The sequence below is a fragment of the Pomacea canaliculata genome, linkage group LG4 (assembly GCF_003073045.1).
Source record: "Pomacea canaliculata isolate SZHN2017 linkage group LG4, ASM307304v1, whole genome shotgun sequence".
Lineage (NCBI taxonomy): Eukaryota > Metazoa > Mollusca > Gastropoda > Architaenioglossa > Ampullariidae > Pomacea > Pomacea canaliculata.
The window spans coordinates 18,724,527-18,741,893 of record NC_037593.1 but is presented as its reverse complement, the minus strand read 5'-3'; the positions used below and the strand labels follow the sequence as shown (position 1 = coordinate 18,741,893).

The 17,367-nt window shown below is 40.6% G+C and overlaps 2 protein-coding genes across 2 annotated transcripts; both read left to right on the top strand.

Moving 5' to 3' along the window:
* Positions 1-1,645: 1,645 nt before the first annotated feature.
* Positions 1,646-4,724, top strand: LOC112562585. Its single transcript, XM_025235902.1, has 5 exons — positions 1,646-1,881; positions 1,972-2,080; positions 2,438-2,632; positions 2,774-2,950; positions 3,214-4,724. The coding sequence occupies exons 1-5, from the start codon at positions 1,657-1,659 to the stop codon at positions 4,140-4,142; spliced, it is 1,635 nt and encodes a 544-aa protein (XP_025091687.1). The 5' UTR covers positions 1,646-1,656; the 3' UTR covers positions 4,143-4,724.
* A 7,524-nt stretch (positions 4,725-12,248) lies between these two features.
* LOC112562814 lies at positions 12,249-15,785 on the top strand. The gene is made up of 5 exons (XM_025236330.1): positions 12,249-12,382; positions 12,538-12,646; positions 12,958-13,167; positions 13,424-13,600; positions 14,154-15,785. The coding sequence occupies exons 1-5, from the start codon at positions 12,281-12,283 to the stop codon at positions 15,077-15,079; spliced, it is 1,524 nt and encodes a 507-aa protein (XP_025092115.1). The 5' UTR covers positions 12,249-12,280; the 3' UTR covers positions 15,080-15,785.
* Positions 15,786-17,367: the final 1,582 nt, after the last annotated feature.

Here is a 17,367-nt window from a genome sequence, read left to right as displayed (position 1 = left end):
ACGGCATGTTGCCAGATGGCAGGTAAATATTTATTGGGGGTTTACACAAACCGTGGAAATACGTTAAGATAACCGGGATGTTATAGGCATCTGCAGCATCTAACATAGGAAGGTTTTCAACAACTGTGAAAAAATGGAAGATAACAAAAGGTTGCATGCATGTGATTTGCCTGTGATTTGGAAACAATTATGGCCTCAGAATGTAAGTTCTCTACATGGATGACTACAAACACGGATGGCATCAATGGAAGGAAAGTCAAAGTCTAATGAAAGATTATGACTGGAAACTATCATTGTTAATCAAACAATATGATGGCGAGGATATTTTTGTCACAATATGTAGAAAAGAAAGAATGAAAGTCTCCCTTGTGTAAGTGTGCAGTATACTCGAAATACACGGTACAAGTATTTATCTCCCCTCATAGCTTATGGTTGAGAATTTTATAGACGAAAATGTACACACAGAACAAATTACTTTGTATTTTCATTATTTTTCCATACCATGATAACTGTAAGCGAGCAAAGAAAACAGGAGGGAGATGGTGTAAGGAGGTAAAATGAAGCCATACGATGGGTGGATTTCGCAATTTAGACGCACACAACCAGTGGAGTCGGTTTAAAAACTGTTTAAAGGACTACTGGGGTGGGATTTTCTTCTTATTGAGTAAAACAAGATGTAATTTCCAAACAAAACAACAAGTGAACACACCTTCTCGATATACAAACATCGCATTCACAGAGAGGGTAAACACCAGGGTTGTCCATGGGACATATTTTTCTATCCCGTCCCATCCCGTCCCATGGCAATTTATTCCTGTCCCATCCCGTCCCATCCCACGGGATGTTTCCCATGGGATTCCCATGGTATTAACAATCCTATGGACAACACTGAAAACCACTTTTCGGCTTTTGTTCTATAATTCCTGCTACTTCACATACAATAGATGATTCAGAGGAAAGATTTAAATCCTTGATGAATGAAATAACAGTAAATTTATTTTGCAATATCAAGTATCGACTACCATGGGAAATACAAATGTGTGCTGTCCCATCCCATCCCGTCCCATGGGACGTTTCCCATGGGATTCCCATGGGATTCCCATTCCTATGGACAACACTGCATATCGGCTGACATTTGGTCAGGTTGGCGGCTTTATTACATATTGTCTAGCAGACGACAGGTGAGAGCATGCACTGTAGAAAGAATGAATCCAAATCTGTTCATTCCCTTATCAAACTTCCTTGTCTTCACGCAGTTAGGGAAGTATGTGTGACTGTATTATATATATATTAGCCAGTCAGACGGACTCACAGTAGTGTGTGTAGCATATTTTTCTTCAATACTTCACATATGTACAGAACCAGCCGGTGCATCACTGAAATATGTATGACTTTCACTTTCGCTCTCTCCCTCACACACACACACACAGTGAAATGGTGTACAGTGTACAGAGTTCTAATTCTAGACAATGTATTTAACACGAAAGCGTATAGTCTACAGGTCTGTAAGTCTATACAAACTATTTCTATATATGTCTAAATGACTATACGTCAGCTTCTTCCACAACGACAAAAGATTCCCGAGACTACCCTTCATTGTGTGTGTGTGTTCGTGCACCTGTTTGACAGTAAATTGAGAAGTACGCGAGGGCCAGAATGACACAGTTTCATCCATTCCCTCCTTTTCTGTGTCAGGACGACACACGGCCTGCAATGACAAAGCCGATGTTCACCTGGAAGATGTCTAGAATGTTCACTGTCAGAAATGTCTTCAACGGAATGGCAGGTGACTTGCCCTTGCTTCTCTCCGTCACTTCCGGCTTCTACCGCAACTCTAGCGGACCTCGGGTTAACCACATGGAAAAGTTCGAGACCGGGGAGGTAAGAATGCTTCCATTTCCTTTCTTGAAAACAGATTTTATTGCATGCGGCAAATCAAGAACTTCATTTCCTTTTTAACATTTGTTGCAGATGCTGTTTGCCTTCCAGAGGGCTTTTCAAAGAAGAGTGCTGTTACACGACTCTCAAGACAGGACACTGAGTCTTCCATTGTTATCGCCCATTCTCTTCAGAGTTAATGGTACTTGAGATGTGTTTGAGCTGGCAAATGTGTTTATCTAGTAAAGTTTTATTTACATGTCGATGGTTGTATTACATTGTAACAGCAGCGTGAACAGTGGTGACTAGTCTTCGTGGCTCACATAATTGTGGACTTTATTTCGTAAGAGGTTGTTCTTGCTTGTTATGTTCATTTAATGTATATATTTTTTATCTTCCTCATCAGAAATGAATGTTTCTTACAAACAAATCTGTTCCATTTCAGTGACTGTTTTTATTGTCTTGCAGGGTATGTGAAAGTAGTCTCTCGGTCAAAAATTAGTATTAGCTTTAGTGGTATTCAGTAATCAGTTTATTTGACTTTGCTCCTGTACAAAAGGCGAAGACAAGGCGACGAAGCTTGACGATGTAGTGAAGACGATGACCCTTCCCGTGAGGCTGAGCTTTGCCCAGAAGGAGGACCTGCTCTTCATCGTGGACCGCAGCTACAGGACACACGAGTACTTCGGAGACCTGACACTCGTGTCGGTGTACCTGGAGCCTTTCATCTGCTGTTTGTTGATTGGAAATGAAGGTAAGACTTTCTTGAACACATTGCACGTACAAATCAATCATACATAAAAACACACAAACGCACTAACATATATATATATACAGGTCTATACGCACACCTTGTCGCTCTTTCCCACAGAACTTATTTTATATTTTAACTCAGACGGACAGGTCACAAACCAAGTCGTTTCTTTGCCCTGCCGACTGCGGCAGTTGGGAATTTCACTGGTGAAAGGAATCCAAGGAGAAAGTGGGCGTCAGGAGAGGTTCAGAGGTCTCCTTAAGACTTATGTGGAGACTGCTGAGAAGTTCTCTCTTCCGGAAGATCCTTTTTTCAAAGGTAAGTGAATTACATCTAGTCGTGCATTTCTCTTACACACATCGCATAGTCAGACGCACAGACAAACACATGATGGGGATTATATCAAGAAAAAGAAAGAAACCAATGTCTTATAGTGTATATTATATTCTTTCTCACATACCATATAAGATGATGATAACAATGATGATGAGGATGATATTGATGATGATGATGATGATGATGATGATGATGATGATGATGATGATGATGATGATGATGATGATGATTTGTTATTATTGCAGAACTCGCTTTTGTTAGCAGAAAAGCCCCGATCATGAAGGAAACTGATATTCCCGATTACATAGATGAGGACACATTCATAAACATCCTGATCAAAGTGCCACGTCAGCCACAAGACGATGGACATGTGAAGGACCTGCAGACAAGAAGAGACCTGGAGAGGCCTCAGTACGAGACACTGTGGCCCCCAAACAGAGACACTCACATGTACCATCTCCCTCAGTCTCACTTTGATGCCGTGAAAGATTTTCCAACAGAAGGAAACTTGAAAGGAATTTCTTCAACGTGGAGAACTAACCCTGCTGTGCAGACCCTTCGGTCAATCTCTTCGTCAAGGGATGTCATCGCAAAAGCTCACCTGAAGGGATCGACAGAATGGAATGTCTCCCCACCTATTCCGTATCGGCCGGAAGTGGCGCCCCCATCAAAGGAATTCAAATCTGAATCTTCCACAAAAGCATTGGCGACACCTCCGCCGCCTCTTCCCAGTCGCCCAGTGGCACCCTCGTCAAGGGATGCTACTCCATCATCCTCGAAGGCGCCTCCACTGCCACCTGTTTCTCACCGAGTACCTCTGAGGTCTGCACGTCCTGGAGAAGCAAGTGAACATCCACAAACCTTCACGAAGCATGCAGCGTCCAGCAGACCAAACCCTTCCCGAGTCCCTGACCAGGCAATGTCAAGGTCCGCCAGACCAGCCAAAGGTCACATTAAGCATTTCAACATCGAAAGGTTGTCTGTTGACGATGTGTGTCGACGTCTGGAGGACCTAGGGTTAGAGAAACACTGTAAAAAGTTTAAGAAATCTCTCATCGACGGAAAACTGTTGAAACGAATAACTCGGAGAGCTTTGAGGGAGGATTTCAGACTGAGTGAAGTAGAGATCGTCAAGCTCAGCGCCTTTATTGACGAGGGACACATCCCTAGATAAACAATGACTATCATAACACAATGCAGGTTTTAGAGGAGAGCTGAGTGGTTACAACGCTGACGTTCATTCTGAGAGGCACTCAGCTCACCTCCCCCAGTCCACCCAGCTGGCGGGAATGGATACTTGACGACAAGTAGTCTTGGGGAAGGATTTTTACTAAATAGTCGGTGCTAGCATGTAGCTGAGGCTGAGAGCAAGAGGTGAGAAGCATTCAGTCACCCGACCGACACACTAGTCATTCACCCATTAGAAAGACAGCACCATTAATAAATTAATCTTAATATCCAACTATCCCGATATATTGTGGAACAATTTGTGGCATCTAGTAAAAGCACACAAATATTCTTTCAGAAGCAGTGGCCCCCATTTAGTCATTTAAATAACGGTATCATTCGCGAAAAAGAGAACTTTTAAAGTAACAGGGTGGCTTAGAGATAAATGCCATATACAGCAAATGTTACAGACTGATATGATTTATGCAAATTTAACCAGTATTTCTGTGACATCTGCCTTTTTAGTCCGGAAAGTGTTGAAAGAAGGCAGGTAAATGAAACTTTTGCTTACATTGTAGCAGATGAATAGCTTTGTATTCATATTATCTTATGTGTTCACTATGTTGTTGTATGCATGTATACTTCTTAAAACATTCTATGTATGTATGTGCTATACTTGTAATGTATTGTGGAATAAAAGTGTTTAACAAATGCAGTCTGTATTAAAGCAAGAAGCATGGTTTTAATATAAACTTCTTAAGATTCAGAAGGTCTAAGCCACCACTGTGTTGATGCGGTTTTCAACGCCTGAGAGTCTTGTAGGGTGGGTCATACCAGTCCAACATCATCTCAACCGCTACGACATCGAACAGTTGTTTGTAAGGATATCTCCCTGTGTTAGATAATGTATATAATGTTAGAGAAACACGGTAAAGTTATAAACACAATCTCTTATCGATGAAAAACTTGAAAAATGTCAGAAAGGGCCGGAGGAGAAACTTAAACTGAGTGAAGTAATGAGATCAAGCTCGGCTTGTTTGTTGACAAAGAACACACCCCTGGACAAACAATGATAAACAATGATAAACCGGTATACGACGGCTGGTTGACAGCTGGCAAATATCATTGCCCCTTGTACCCGAGTACTCTTACAACTGTTGACAGGGACGCGTTGTCACGTGACCTCCGTATCCACTTCCTGCTAGCTCTCAAAGGTATAGCATAGGGTTGCAGGTATTTGAGGCCAGTACATTATGTCTCGTCAAACTAAGGTTTGTCATCGTCATTTGTTTGTAATATTTGATTTTAAATATAATATTACCTCCCCATTAGTGATTGCTCACTTCTGATGGCTAATTGTTTATCGTTAGTTCTAGGCATTAATTGTTAAATTTAACGATTCTCTTCACCAAGTCCCGTCACCTTCACAACTTCAGAAAAAGTTCAACTTTCACTGGATTTTATTTTAAAATAACCGATATACACGGGTGTTTATATGGGTGTTTATACGGGTGTTTATACGAGTTGAAGTGAACTAGAGTTCCAATCAGAACGAGTATATTTCAAACACATAACATAAGCTGTTTCTAAACTGTCTTTAACATGTCGAATCATGCGACTGCTTGTATCACGATGCTGATATGTATCTGTAAAGCTCAAGCACTGAGCTGTTGAAGTTAGCAGTGCTTTGTTTGTTTGTTAGTGAATGCTTGAGGGGATTAGGTAGTAGTTTCTCCATGTAGAAGCTGTCGTGTGGTCTTCACAAATAGCCTGGTGGTGTCGTCAGATGACATCGCCGAGTCTCGACATAGATCACGTGACCTCTCTACCTGCTAACCTGACTGTAGATTGTAGATGAGAGCAATTCTGTCATGTACAACTGTTTGAGGTGACGACAGCCGAGGGCCTATGCGAGTATGATAAGTGAGCTCTCAGTATTCCGCCCCTTATCAAACTTTACTGTCCCCATGCAGTTATACAAGGTGTTGAAAGTAAATATAAATTAACAAGTAAGCTATAAAGACACATTTAAAAATATTGTGTTGCCATTAGCTCTTAAAAATCAGCTTACATGTATCTCACATTAAACTGTTCTTTGAAGGCTTGCAACTAAATAGCTACTTAGATTGTATATATATATAGAGAGAGAGAGAGAGCTGTACCTTCCCACCTGCATTCACACATATAAATAAACATACTACACAAAACAACACGGTACATTTTTGTACACCATACATACATGCGAGCATAAATATATACATAGATACGAAGTTCTATCCATTTTATCTCCCTTTTCAGAACACAGAAGAACAATCCTCTAAGAGTCAAAGATTTTTCACCTGGACAGAGTCAAAAACCTTCACCTCCAGAGATGTTTTTAACGGAATGTTGGGGGACCTGCCCTTGTTACTAGTCGTTAGCTCGGGGTTCTCTCCCGCCCCCAGCAAACCGGGTATCAACCATCTGGAGCAGTTTGAGACTGGGCAGGTAAGAATGTTGACATTTCTATCGGCTAGTCTAGGACATAAACGCAACGACACACAGAAGCACACATATACTCTCTCTCTCTCTCTCTCTCTCACACACACACACACACTAGCACTTGTCTTGTCATTAAAATCTCATTCAGTTGTATACTTGAACTGTGTTTCTTTTTTCTACATTTGCTGCAGGTACTGTTCGCCTTCCAGAGGGCTTTTCACAGGAGAGTACTACTACACGACTCTCATGGCAGGACCCTCAGTCTACCACTGCTGTCTTCAACTCTTTTCAGAGTCAAAGGTTTAATAATTCGTGACTTAATGATGCGTCGCATATTTTTTTTTTTACAGTCTTAGGTTAAATGTTATCCTTATGTGAGTTTATGATTATTTCTTGTCTTTTATTTTTGTAACAACCAATATATGTGCCATACTCTGCTCACTGTCTCGGCTGACTGTTTTTGTACCATGTGCTGAAAACTACTCTGTGTCAAAGAGTTTAGTCTTGTTGTATTAATAATTTCATTTACTATAATCCTGAAAACAAAGGCGAGGGGAAGGTGACGACGCTTGACGATGTAGTGAAGACGATGACCCTTCCCGTGAGGCTGAGCTTCTACCAGCAAGAGCACCTTGTGTTCACTGTGGGTCGCGATCACAGGACACACGAGTACTTCGGAGACCTGACACTCGTGTCGGTGTACCTGGAGCCCTTCATCGGCTGCTTGTTAATTCAAAATGATGGTAAGGGAAGAAGACGTGAGCTGTTCTGAATTATCTTCTCTCTCTCTCTCACACACACACATACGTGTAGGCACGCACACATAGTTATACATACTATGTTTTTGGCGATCATATTATTGAACACGTGCTCAAACGCATGCACACAAACGCCCTCAATAAAATGCGTTTTTCTTTCTTTTCTCTTTTTTCTGTTTTCTATTTCACCTCAGATGGAAAGGTGACGAACAAAATTGTGGCCCTGCCCTGTCGACTTCGGATACTGGGGGTATCCCTGGTGGAGGGACTCGAAGGAGGAAGCGAGGGTCGCGATACTTTGAAGGAACTCATCACCTCTTATGTCCAAGCTACTAAAGGTGTCTCTTCTCGACGGGATCCATTTATGAAAGGTTGACATATAACCCTAGAAACTATCGAAAGTATAATTATACTTTAAAAAAAGTGATTTGATTCTGTAGTAGAAAACAACTTTCTTTTGTATGCATCCAAGGTATGGTGAGTCCTTTATAATGATATTCTTCTAAAAAAGTACATCTTCATGCGTGTAAGAGGTATCTGAATGTCCCAATTCATACACCATCACATGTGATACATGTACATTATCCACTCCTGGTTAATTGCTATATGCGAACTGAAATTCTGACCACGACTGCCGGAAATGCCTTCGGCTAATATGCCTAAGAAAACATCATTAGTTGGTAAAACCTGATGCACCAGGCAAAACTAACTAGGCAAAAAAATGCAAAAAGCCTTAGAATCGTAAGGGCATGAAGTAGAAGACCATTACATTTTTCTTTCTACATTCAAACTCAGATTGATAGATGTCGTGGTGCAAACAAGTTTGCAAACACGAGACACAGTAGACGTTTTCAGCTATACCAGTCTCATATTTTCACTCTCATGCCAGAGTTGTATTTTGATTCTGGAAAAAGTACAAGACTTCATGGATGCTCTAACACCTTCCCGTCTATGAGAGAGTGATATAAATGCGTACAAACATCGTTTTGTACAGGTTAGTACAGAGAGTACTAGCAAATGTCCTTCCTGCATGAATCTTACAGAGAACGAGGTTTAATTCCTTTTATATTCCTTTGATACGTAGATTTTATCCCAGTCTTTCTCAAAAGTGTCATCTCACACAATAAAGAACAGTATCTCGTGCAAGTACTGTCATGCAATAACGCACTAAGAACAACTAGCTTGTTTTATGCACAACTGTGCTGAGATAAGGAGGACAACAAAAATTTGTAATGTGAAGTGTGAACTCTACCCTCTGAACATGTAGCTGATGTTGGCATGGATGTCAAATGTATTTTAAATCATATCGTCAGTATTGAACATAAAACAGGCTGTGGAATGCATTAATTTGACGTCTGTTTTATAGAATGTGAATAATGACTAATAACTAAAGTTTTGTTGTTATTGCAGAACTGGCTTTAATCAGCAAGAAAATCAAGATTAAGAAGGAAACAGACATTCCTGATTATATAGATGAGGACACCTTCATCGACATCGTGATGAAAAGGCCACGACAACGACAAGACGAATTTCCGCTGAACTCCCCAACGACGACGAGAGAAGATGAGGAGCCGCAGTACGAGACCCTGTGGCCCCATGACAGAGACAGTCACGTGTACGTTCTCCCTCTGTCTGACGTTGATGGCAAAAATAGAATTCTCACAAAGGAAAACCTGGAGGGGGATTCTCAAACTGTACAGACTGTGGCAAAATCCCAGGAGCCTGTTTCGCTTTCGTCACGTGATGGCGTCACAGCTGTCCTGTCAAAGCCCTCGGCAGAGGCGTCAAGGGATGCTACTGCAACATCCTCGAAGGCGCCTGCACTGCCACCTGTTTCTCACAGAGTACCTCTGAGGTCTACAAGCTCAAGCGAAGACAGTCAAAAGCCGCAAACCTTGATGCTGTCTTCAGCGTCCAGCAGACCAAACCTTTTTCAAGTCCCCGACCAGGCCATGCCAAGGTCGGCCAGACCAGCCCTAAGGCAACTTCGCCGTTTTGACGTCGAACGGTTATCTGTGGACGATGTGTGTCGACGGCTGAAGGAGCTGGGTTTAGAGAAACACTGTAAAAAGTTTAAGAAATCTCTCATCGATGGAAAACTGTTAAAACGAATAAGTCGGAAAGCTCTGGAGGAGGAGTTTAGACTGAGTGAAGTAGAGATCGTCAAGCTCAGCGCCTTTATTGACGAGGGACACATCCCTCAATAAACAATGTCTTGGGGAGGTAAGGCAGCAAAATAGTAAGTGAATGGGTACTTAAAGCTGGCTTCCAGAAACTGACCTAAAAAAAGTCCTGTGATGAGCTTTACCTTTACCTACATAGTTGTGAAGTGCAAGTTTGTGATGATGGCTAGTAACAAACCACACGTTAACTACTACTGGCATGTTCAGTAGGGAGCAGACCAGAGCGAGGCATCGTGGCCATTTCTTTTTTCAATTCATAAACTTCTTGTAAATTAAAAAAAATTAATATGGGTATTTTTATGTGTGGAAATGTAATTAAGAGTTTCACATTTCCAACAGATAAGTGTGGATAGATACAGACTGTGAATGAAGACGACGTGTGTCTTCTGTACATCGCCATGACAGTGTACAGATCAGCGCCAAACCCACTTCCATCAAGCTTGACTTACTCTTGTTATTTGCTCTAACATCAAATAGTTTTCAGCGATTCATTAACAACCAAGTATTGATCTTACATTACCAAATTAATTTTTACCATTGTCTCTTTTGTTACTTTAGAAAATGGATGTTACAACTTTTGTCATGTTCGAGCATTTTGATACGGGGAGAGTGAAACAAAAAAAAAAAAATCCATGGAATAAGACTTTATAATGTGTGGAGACATGCTCACGTGACTACTAAGACTGCTTTATTTTCTTATATAGTTGAGAAGCTATTATTGAATCATATTCTTTTATTCTGTAATCAGTCGAAACTATAAATCTATCAAGTTTTTACTAATCCGTTTCTCTCATAATAGAGTGACCGCTGACTGTGTGACAGAAAAATATATTGAAACGAAACTTAATTAAGAAAATATTTAGTTTTGTAGATTGTCATTGATCGTTGGTATGATGTTAAGTGTCTGAATGTGGTACTCAAATAGTTTGAAAGCAAAGCTTTTTGAATTAAAAACAACATTGGATAAACAGATATAAATATGTAATGAAATTCCTACTCTTTATTTACACAGTTTTCAATTTTTAAAAAAAATTTGAAGACAGGACATGATGTGATATTAATAATCGTTGTAATCAGAATTTTCTAAGAATAAACCTCTGTTCAAGTATAAATAGGATTCACCGAGTATGAACAGCCCCGTATGTTTCGTTGTCCGCATTGTAGACAGTCTTAAATAAATAATAAACCTGGTTTGAATACAAACTTCTTAAGATTAAGAAGAGCTGAAGCGACCACTGGGTTGATGCAGCTTGGAGACTAAATGTTTTGTCAGACTAGTCAAAGGTTATTTAAACCGTTCCGACATTTATTACTTACTTGGGAAAAATCTGAAGGACCCAGAGTTGGACTCCAACCTTCAGAGGTAAAGTCTTTAAGAAAATATTTCATCGATGGAAAACTGGTGAAACGAGTCGGTGGGAAAGCGCCGGAGGAGGGGAAGCTACAACTGAGTGAAGCAGAGATCGTCAAGCTCGGAGTGTTTGGTGACAATGAAGTTTTATTGCACCTCTTCAGGAGGTGAGGTCGTGAAAGCAGGTTAGTCAGCAAGTCAGTGACGGTCATGTGATCTCCTAGTGTACTTCCTGCTAGTTAGGGAAGGTGTAAACACGGGTCTTCAGGTCTTTGCTGCCTGTTCATCATGTCTTGTCAAACTGAGGTTTGTCATCGTCATTTTGTTTGTATCTTATATCAACTCCACCCATTTAAGTTTTTGCTATCATAGCTGCTCACTTGTGAAGGCTGTGTGGTGGTGAGTCTAGCGCTGAGTTTAAACAACTATTCTCTTCACTAAGTCCCGTCACCTTTGCAGCTTTAGAAAAATTTCTATTTTCACTGGATATTATTTTAAAATAACCGATATACACGAGTGTTTATACGAGTTGAAATGAACTAGAGTTGCAATCAGAGCTAGTATATTTTAAACACATAAGCTGTTGCTGTGTGAACTGTCTTTAATATGTCGAATCACGTGACTGCTTGTATTATGGTGCTGACATGTATTTCTGTAAAGCTAAAGCACTGAGCTGTTGAAGTTAGCAGTGCTTTGTTTGTTTGTGAATGTTTGAGGGGAGTAGGTAGTAGTAGTTTTTCCATGTAGAAGCCGTAGTGTGGTCTTCACAAGGAGCCTGGTGGTGTCGCCAGATGACATCGCCGCGTCTCGACATGGATCACGTGACCTCTCTACCTGCTAACCTGACTTTGTAGATTGTAGATGAGAGCAATTCTGTCATGTACAACTGTCTGAGGTGACGAGAGCAGAGGGCCTATGCGTGTATGATAAGTGAGCTCGCAGTATTCCGTCCCTTATCAAACTTTATTGTCCTCATGCAGTTATACAAGGTGTTGAAAGTAAATACGATTTAACACGTAAGCTATAGACACTCACATTTAAAATATTTTGTTGCCATTAGCTTTTAAAAATCAGCTTACATGTATCTCACCTTAAACTGCTCTTTGAAGACTTGCAACCACATAGCTACTTAGATTGAAGATATATATATATAGAGAGAGCTATACCTTCCCACCTGCATTTACACACACACCACACGGTACATTTTTGCACATCATAATACATACATGCAAACATAAATATATACATAAATACGAAGTTCTATCCATTTTATCTCCTTTTTCAGAACACAGAAGAACAATCCTCTAAGAGTCAAAGATTTTTCACGTGGACAGAGTCTAAGACCTTCACCTCCAGAGATGTTTTTAACGGAATGTTGGGGGACCTGCCCTTGTTGCTAGTCGTGAGCTCGGGGTTCTCTCCCGCCCCCAGCAAACCGGGTATCAACCATCTGGAACAGTTTGAGACTGGGCAGGTAGGAATGTTGACATTTCTAGCGAGTAGTCTAGGATGGTCAGAGAAAATGAAAACGTGGACACACACACACACACTTGTACACGTGATTAACATCTTGCTCAGTTGTCTCCCTGTATTGCAAATTTTGTTTTCAATGTTCTACATTTGCTGCAGGTAGTGTTCGCCTTCCAGAGGGCTTTTCACAGGAGAGTACTACTACACGACTCTCATGACAGAACCCTCAGTCTACCACTGCTGTCTTCAATTCTTTTTAGAGTCAAAGGTTTAAATCATTCCTTATTTCATTCTGTGTCTCGTGTTTTTTCACTTTCAGTCCGAGGTTAAGTTCTCATGGTGTACCAGCTGCAGTGAATGGTCTGTTATCGCAAACTATTTTACCTTCAGATCGAATAAATCATTACACCGACCTTGCAGTGAATTATTTTACAACTACGTATCTTCTAACTATTTTCACTACTTACTTTTATGTGAGCTCATGAGTATTTCATGTTTTCCCTTGATTTTCCTGCAATATATGCTGCAAACTATTTTGTCAAAGACTTTAGTAATATTGTGTTAATTTCATTTATTAAGATCCTGTAAACAAAGGCGAGGGGAAGGTGACGACTCTTGACGATGTCGTGAAGACGATGACCCTTCCCGTGAGGCTGAGCTTCTACCAGCAAGAGCACCTTGTGTTCACTGTGGGTCGCGATCACAGGACACACGAGTACTTCGGAGACCTGACACTCGTGTCGGTGTACCTGGAGCCCTTCATCGGCTGCTTGTTAATTCAAAATGATGGTAAGGGAAGAAGACGCGAGCTATTTTGAATTATCTTCACACACACACACACACACACACACACACACACACACACACACACACACACACACACACACACACACACACACACACACACACACACACACACACACACACACACACACGCGAGCAATTAGCTGAGGATATGCTGGAACACTCGCACACACTTGCGCCCGCACGCACACAGGCCTTTATTGTTTTTATTTGAATTTTTCTATTTTCTATTTCACCTCAGATGGAAAGGTGACGAACAAAATTGTGGCCCTGCCCTGTCGATTTCGGAGACTGGGGATATCCCTGGTGGAGGGACTCGAAGGAGGAAGCGAGGGTCAAGATACGCTGAAGGAACTCATCACCTCTTATGTCCAAGCTACTAAAGGTGTCTCTCCTCGACAGGATCCATTTATGAAAGGTAATTGTATATTTTTGTTATTTGCATGACTGAGCCATATTTATGCTTGTACTACAAAAACAGAGACAGTGGGAGTAAAACACTCACTAACTCAGTAAACCCACAAAACCTTATCCCTGTTGTGTAGACTTAAAGATGGCCTTCGATTCAGTTCAACACATAACCTAAGTAAACATCAATTATTGTTTATGCTTGACGCACCAGGCAAATAAACGAGGCAATAAAAATGCAAATAGGCTTATAACCCATAAGTATGGTTAAACCAAGAAGTTCTTTCAAAAGGAGTGATAGATGTCATCTGTAAACATGGGTTGTCAACGTTTTAAGATATGGGCGGCACCCAAACTTTGTGATGTTAAGTTTATATACTTACTATCGAAGGTTCATGTATGCTTGCATGTCAAATGCATTCTGTATGATATCTTCAGTATTGGGGAGTTGAATAATGCAATGTCACGAATTGTTACGATATATGTATATAGACTATAAGAGGCTGCCAAGGCAGCACGGGTGAGAATAAAAAATAACAACTGAAGTTTTGTTGTTATTGCAGAACTTGCTTTAATCAGCAAGAAAATCAAGATTAAGAAGGAAACGGACATTCCTGATTATATAGATGAGGACACCTTCATCGACATCGTGATGAAAAGACCACGACAACGACAAGGCGACGGACCGCTGAACTCCCCGCTGAAGACGAAAGAAGATGAGGATCAGGACCCGCAGTACGAGACCCTGTGGCCCCATGACAGAGACAGTCACGTGTACGTTCTCCCTCCGTCTGACGTTGATGACAAAAATAGAATTCTCACAAAGGAAAACCTGGAGGGGGATTCTCAAACTGTACAGTATGTCGCAAAATCCCAGGAGCCTGTTTCGATTTCATCAAATGATGGCGTTACAGCTGTCTTGTTAAAGCCCTCGGTAGAAGCGTCAAATGATGGCGTCACAGCTGTCCTGTCAAAACCCTCGGTAGAGGCGTCAAATGATGGCGTCACAGCTGTCCTGTCAAAGCCCTCGGCAGAGGTGCTTCCCCCTGTTCCGCATCACCCACAGGTGGCGCCCTCTTCAAGGGATGCTACCCCAACATCCTCGAAGGCGCCTGCACTGCCACCTGTTTCTCACCGAGTACCTCTGAGGTCTACAAGCACTGGAGCATTAAGAGAAAGCACTCACACCTTCATGCAATCCTCAGCCTACAGCAATCCCAACCTTTCCCAAGCGATGGCGAAGTCCGACAGACCGGTCCGCAGTCATCCAAGCCGCTTCGACATCGGACAGTTATCCGTGGACGATGTTTGTCGACGTCTGAAGGAGCTGGGTTTAGAGAAACACTGTAAAAAGTTTAAGAAATCTCTCATCGATGGAAAACTGTTAAAACGAATAAGTCGGAAAGCTCTGGAGGAGGAGTTTAGACTGAGTGAAGTAGAGATCGTCAAGCTGAGCACGTTCATTGACGAGGGACACATCCCTAAATAAACATTACTCTTTCAACTGGTTGTCAGATCAGACACTCCTTGACTACAAAACAGAAACTTCTGTGTCTATACACAGCTCCTTTCCCGTCACCGTAGGCGGGTGTAAATCTCTTCACATGCAAACACGGGTACCCACACAGCCAGGGACACTAGAGAAAGACTGCCAAGGCAGCTCGGGTGGAGCAGCGCTGACAGACCATTTGTGTTTTGTATGGAAGCCTGAGTCAAACAACTTTTGGCTTCTTTGTTTTTTGGGTTTTTCTTTTTTTTTTTTTTTTTTTTTTTTTTTAAACATACAAGCAGTACCATAAAATCCTTTAATATAAAGGACATTATTCAGTGATTCTTATATATAAATAAAACTTGGGAGTGGTTTCCCTTCTCCTAACAAACTTGCGGCGGCCACCTTTCCGTATTTTTGTTTTTTGCTTGGATTTGTTGTACATGTATTGCCTATTATACCGACCTGTATTTTTTATGACACCATCGGCATCATACTGGACTTTATTTTCATGTGTCCTTCTGTTTTTTCTTTTCCTCGCCGTTAGTCTTCTCTGGCTAACTCCATGTTTCTTCATTTGTACAAGTCGTTCGGTAGACTTTCCATCAGTGCCAATCACGTGCTTCAGCATTTTATTGCAATTTCTATTTTTTGATAATGTGGACATTTTTTGACGATTTGTTCTGATTTGCTCTAGTCCAATGACTTCCGGTCTGTAGATGTATCTTCTATGAATATCATCCGGCAGAAGAATGACCTGACATTGCCATTAAGTACACAGAGATGACTACATGGATTTTGTCTGTGTTGTGTTGATGTGTCTGTGATGTGAGGAGAACCTGGCGTTTGCTGGGACACACATCGGGCTGTCTGTATGTTATGTACATTTCGGTCCTGTCTTACTTTGTGTCTTAGTCTTTCTCTTGTTAAGTGCATAGAACCTTCTGCGAAGCAGGAAAATTTTTGATATAAACTTTATTTTATTTATATATAAATGCGCAAACTCAATTATATCTATACATAAAACGAGATGTGTGTATTTTCATGCTTTGGGGATGGTTTTATCAGCAAGCTGCAGCATGCGAACATTCCACACTTACTCGACCACACACGATAAACGAACCACTTACAGCCGCCGATAGAATTCCACCCTGAAGTACCTAAGACTCCAATCTCTAAACGGAAGAAAGATCAGGGGATAAAATATTCAAATATTGAAGAGATTTCATTGAGGCGATGACATATTGCTTTAATTCAGTAAATACAGCTCACATCACTTGGCATCAAACACCCCTTTCATTCTTAAATCTTTACAACAGACAAGAGCAGAGGTAGAGAAGAGATTCTGAAGTGAAGAAACAGTGTTTTTTTTTAAATAAAAGAAGAGAGAGGAAAAGAAAATGTCTACGTGTCTGCATATACTAATAAAAAAGATCTACCTTATTACATGGCAAATTGCTAATGCAAAATAAATATTAGAACTATCATCTACATACTCTCTTTCCTGAAATATCTGCAATAAACACAATTAAAAAGCCTTTTGCACAATGCAGCCTTATAATACACCAGCACACAATGTACAACTGGTCTTGGTTTACAGAAAGTCACTAGTTTACCATCATTCACACAATTGTTATAAACAGTTAATCATCATCAGCTTTCCACCAATTCATTAAATTAACATAGAAGAATAATATTCATGCATCCTCTCTTTCTTAATTTTCGTTAAATATAACAGGAAAAAACATATTGAAACCGACTCATACACTCACTGTATCTCTATATTCCATGTAACTGTTAGATAATAGTCTGCTTTATCTGTTAGTACCAATATATAGGTATGTACAGGATGGAGAAAATTATACAAAAAAAAAATAAATAGCTTGAGTGAGAGACTAAAAATTAATGGAGCGATTGTATCATTGTACCTAGCACCACAAGTTACTACTGGACAGATGATTTCCTCAGTTACATGTTTTGCAAAATGTTGTGAAATTGTTTATTTCTGAATAAACTCAAAATTTTATATTGAGGAGAGATAGAAAACACTAATTTATTTATCTTTAGATATGCATATGAAAACTGGAATACAAACTAAAGTGCCATGTATCAGTGGATTATGGATGGTTTGTTGCTGTGTTTGGTTACCCACTTCATTTAGCAATTAATACTGTCAGCCCAGCTTGTTATTAATTCTTGTTAATAAGTGCGATAAATTCCTCAATCTTGTGTCTTCTATTTAGTTGTAGAATAAAAACTATTAAGTCTGGCTGTTTCTACTCTTATTT

Bases quoted from the DNA above. Each gene is read 5' to 3' on its own strand.
- LOC112562814 (XM_025236330.1), top strand. From the start codon at position 12,281: ATGTTGGGGGACCTGCCCTTGTTGCTAGTCGTGAGCTCGGGGTTCTCT. The intron at 12,383-12,537 runs GTAGGAATGTTG...CATTTGCTGCAG, and splicing joins AACAGTTTGAGACTGGGCAG to GTAGTGTTCGCCTTCCAGAG. The intron at 12,647-12,957 runs GTTTAAATCATT...TCATTTATTAAG, and splicing joins AATTCTTTTTAGAGTCAAAG to ATCCTGTAAACAAAGGCGAG.
- LOC112562585 (XM_025235902.1), top strand. From the start codon at position 1,657: ATGACACAGTTTCATCCATTCCCTCCTTTTCTGTGTCAGGACGACACA. The intron at 2,081-2,437 runs GTACTTGAGATG...CCTGTACAAAAG, and splicing joins CATTCTCTTCAGAGTTAATG to GCGAAGACAAGGCGACGAAG. The intron at 2,951-3,213 runs GTAAGTGAATTA...TTATTATTGCAG, and splicing joins GGAAGATCCTTTTTTCAAAG to AACTCGCTTTTGTTAGCAGA.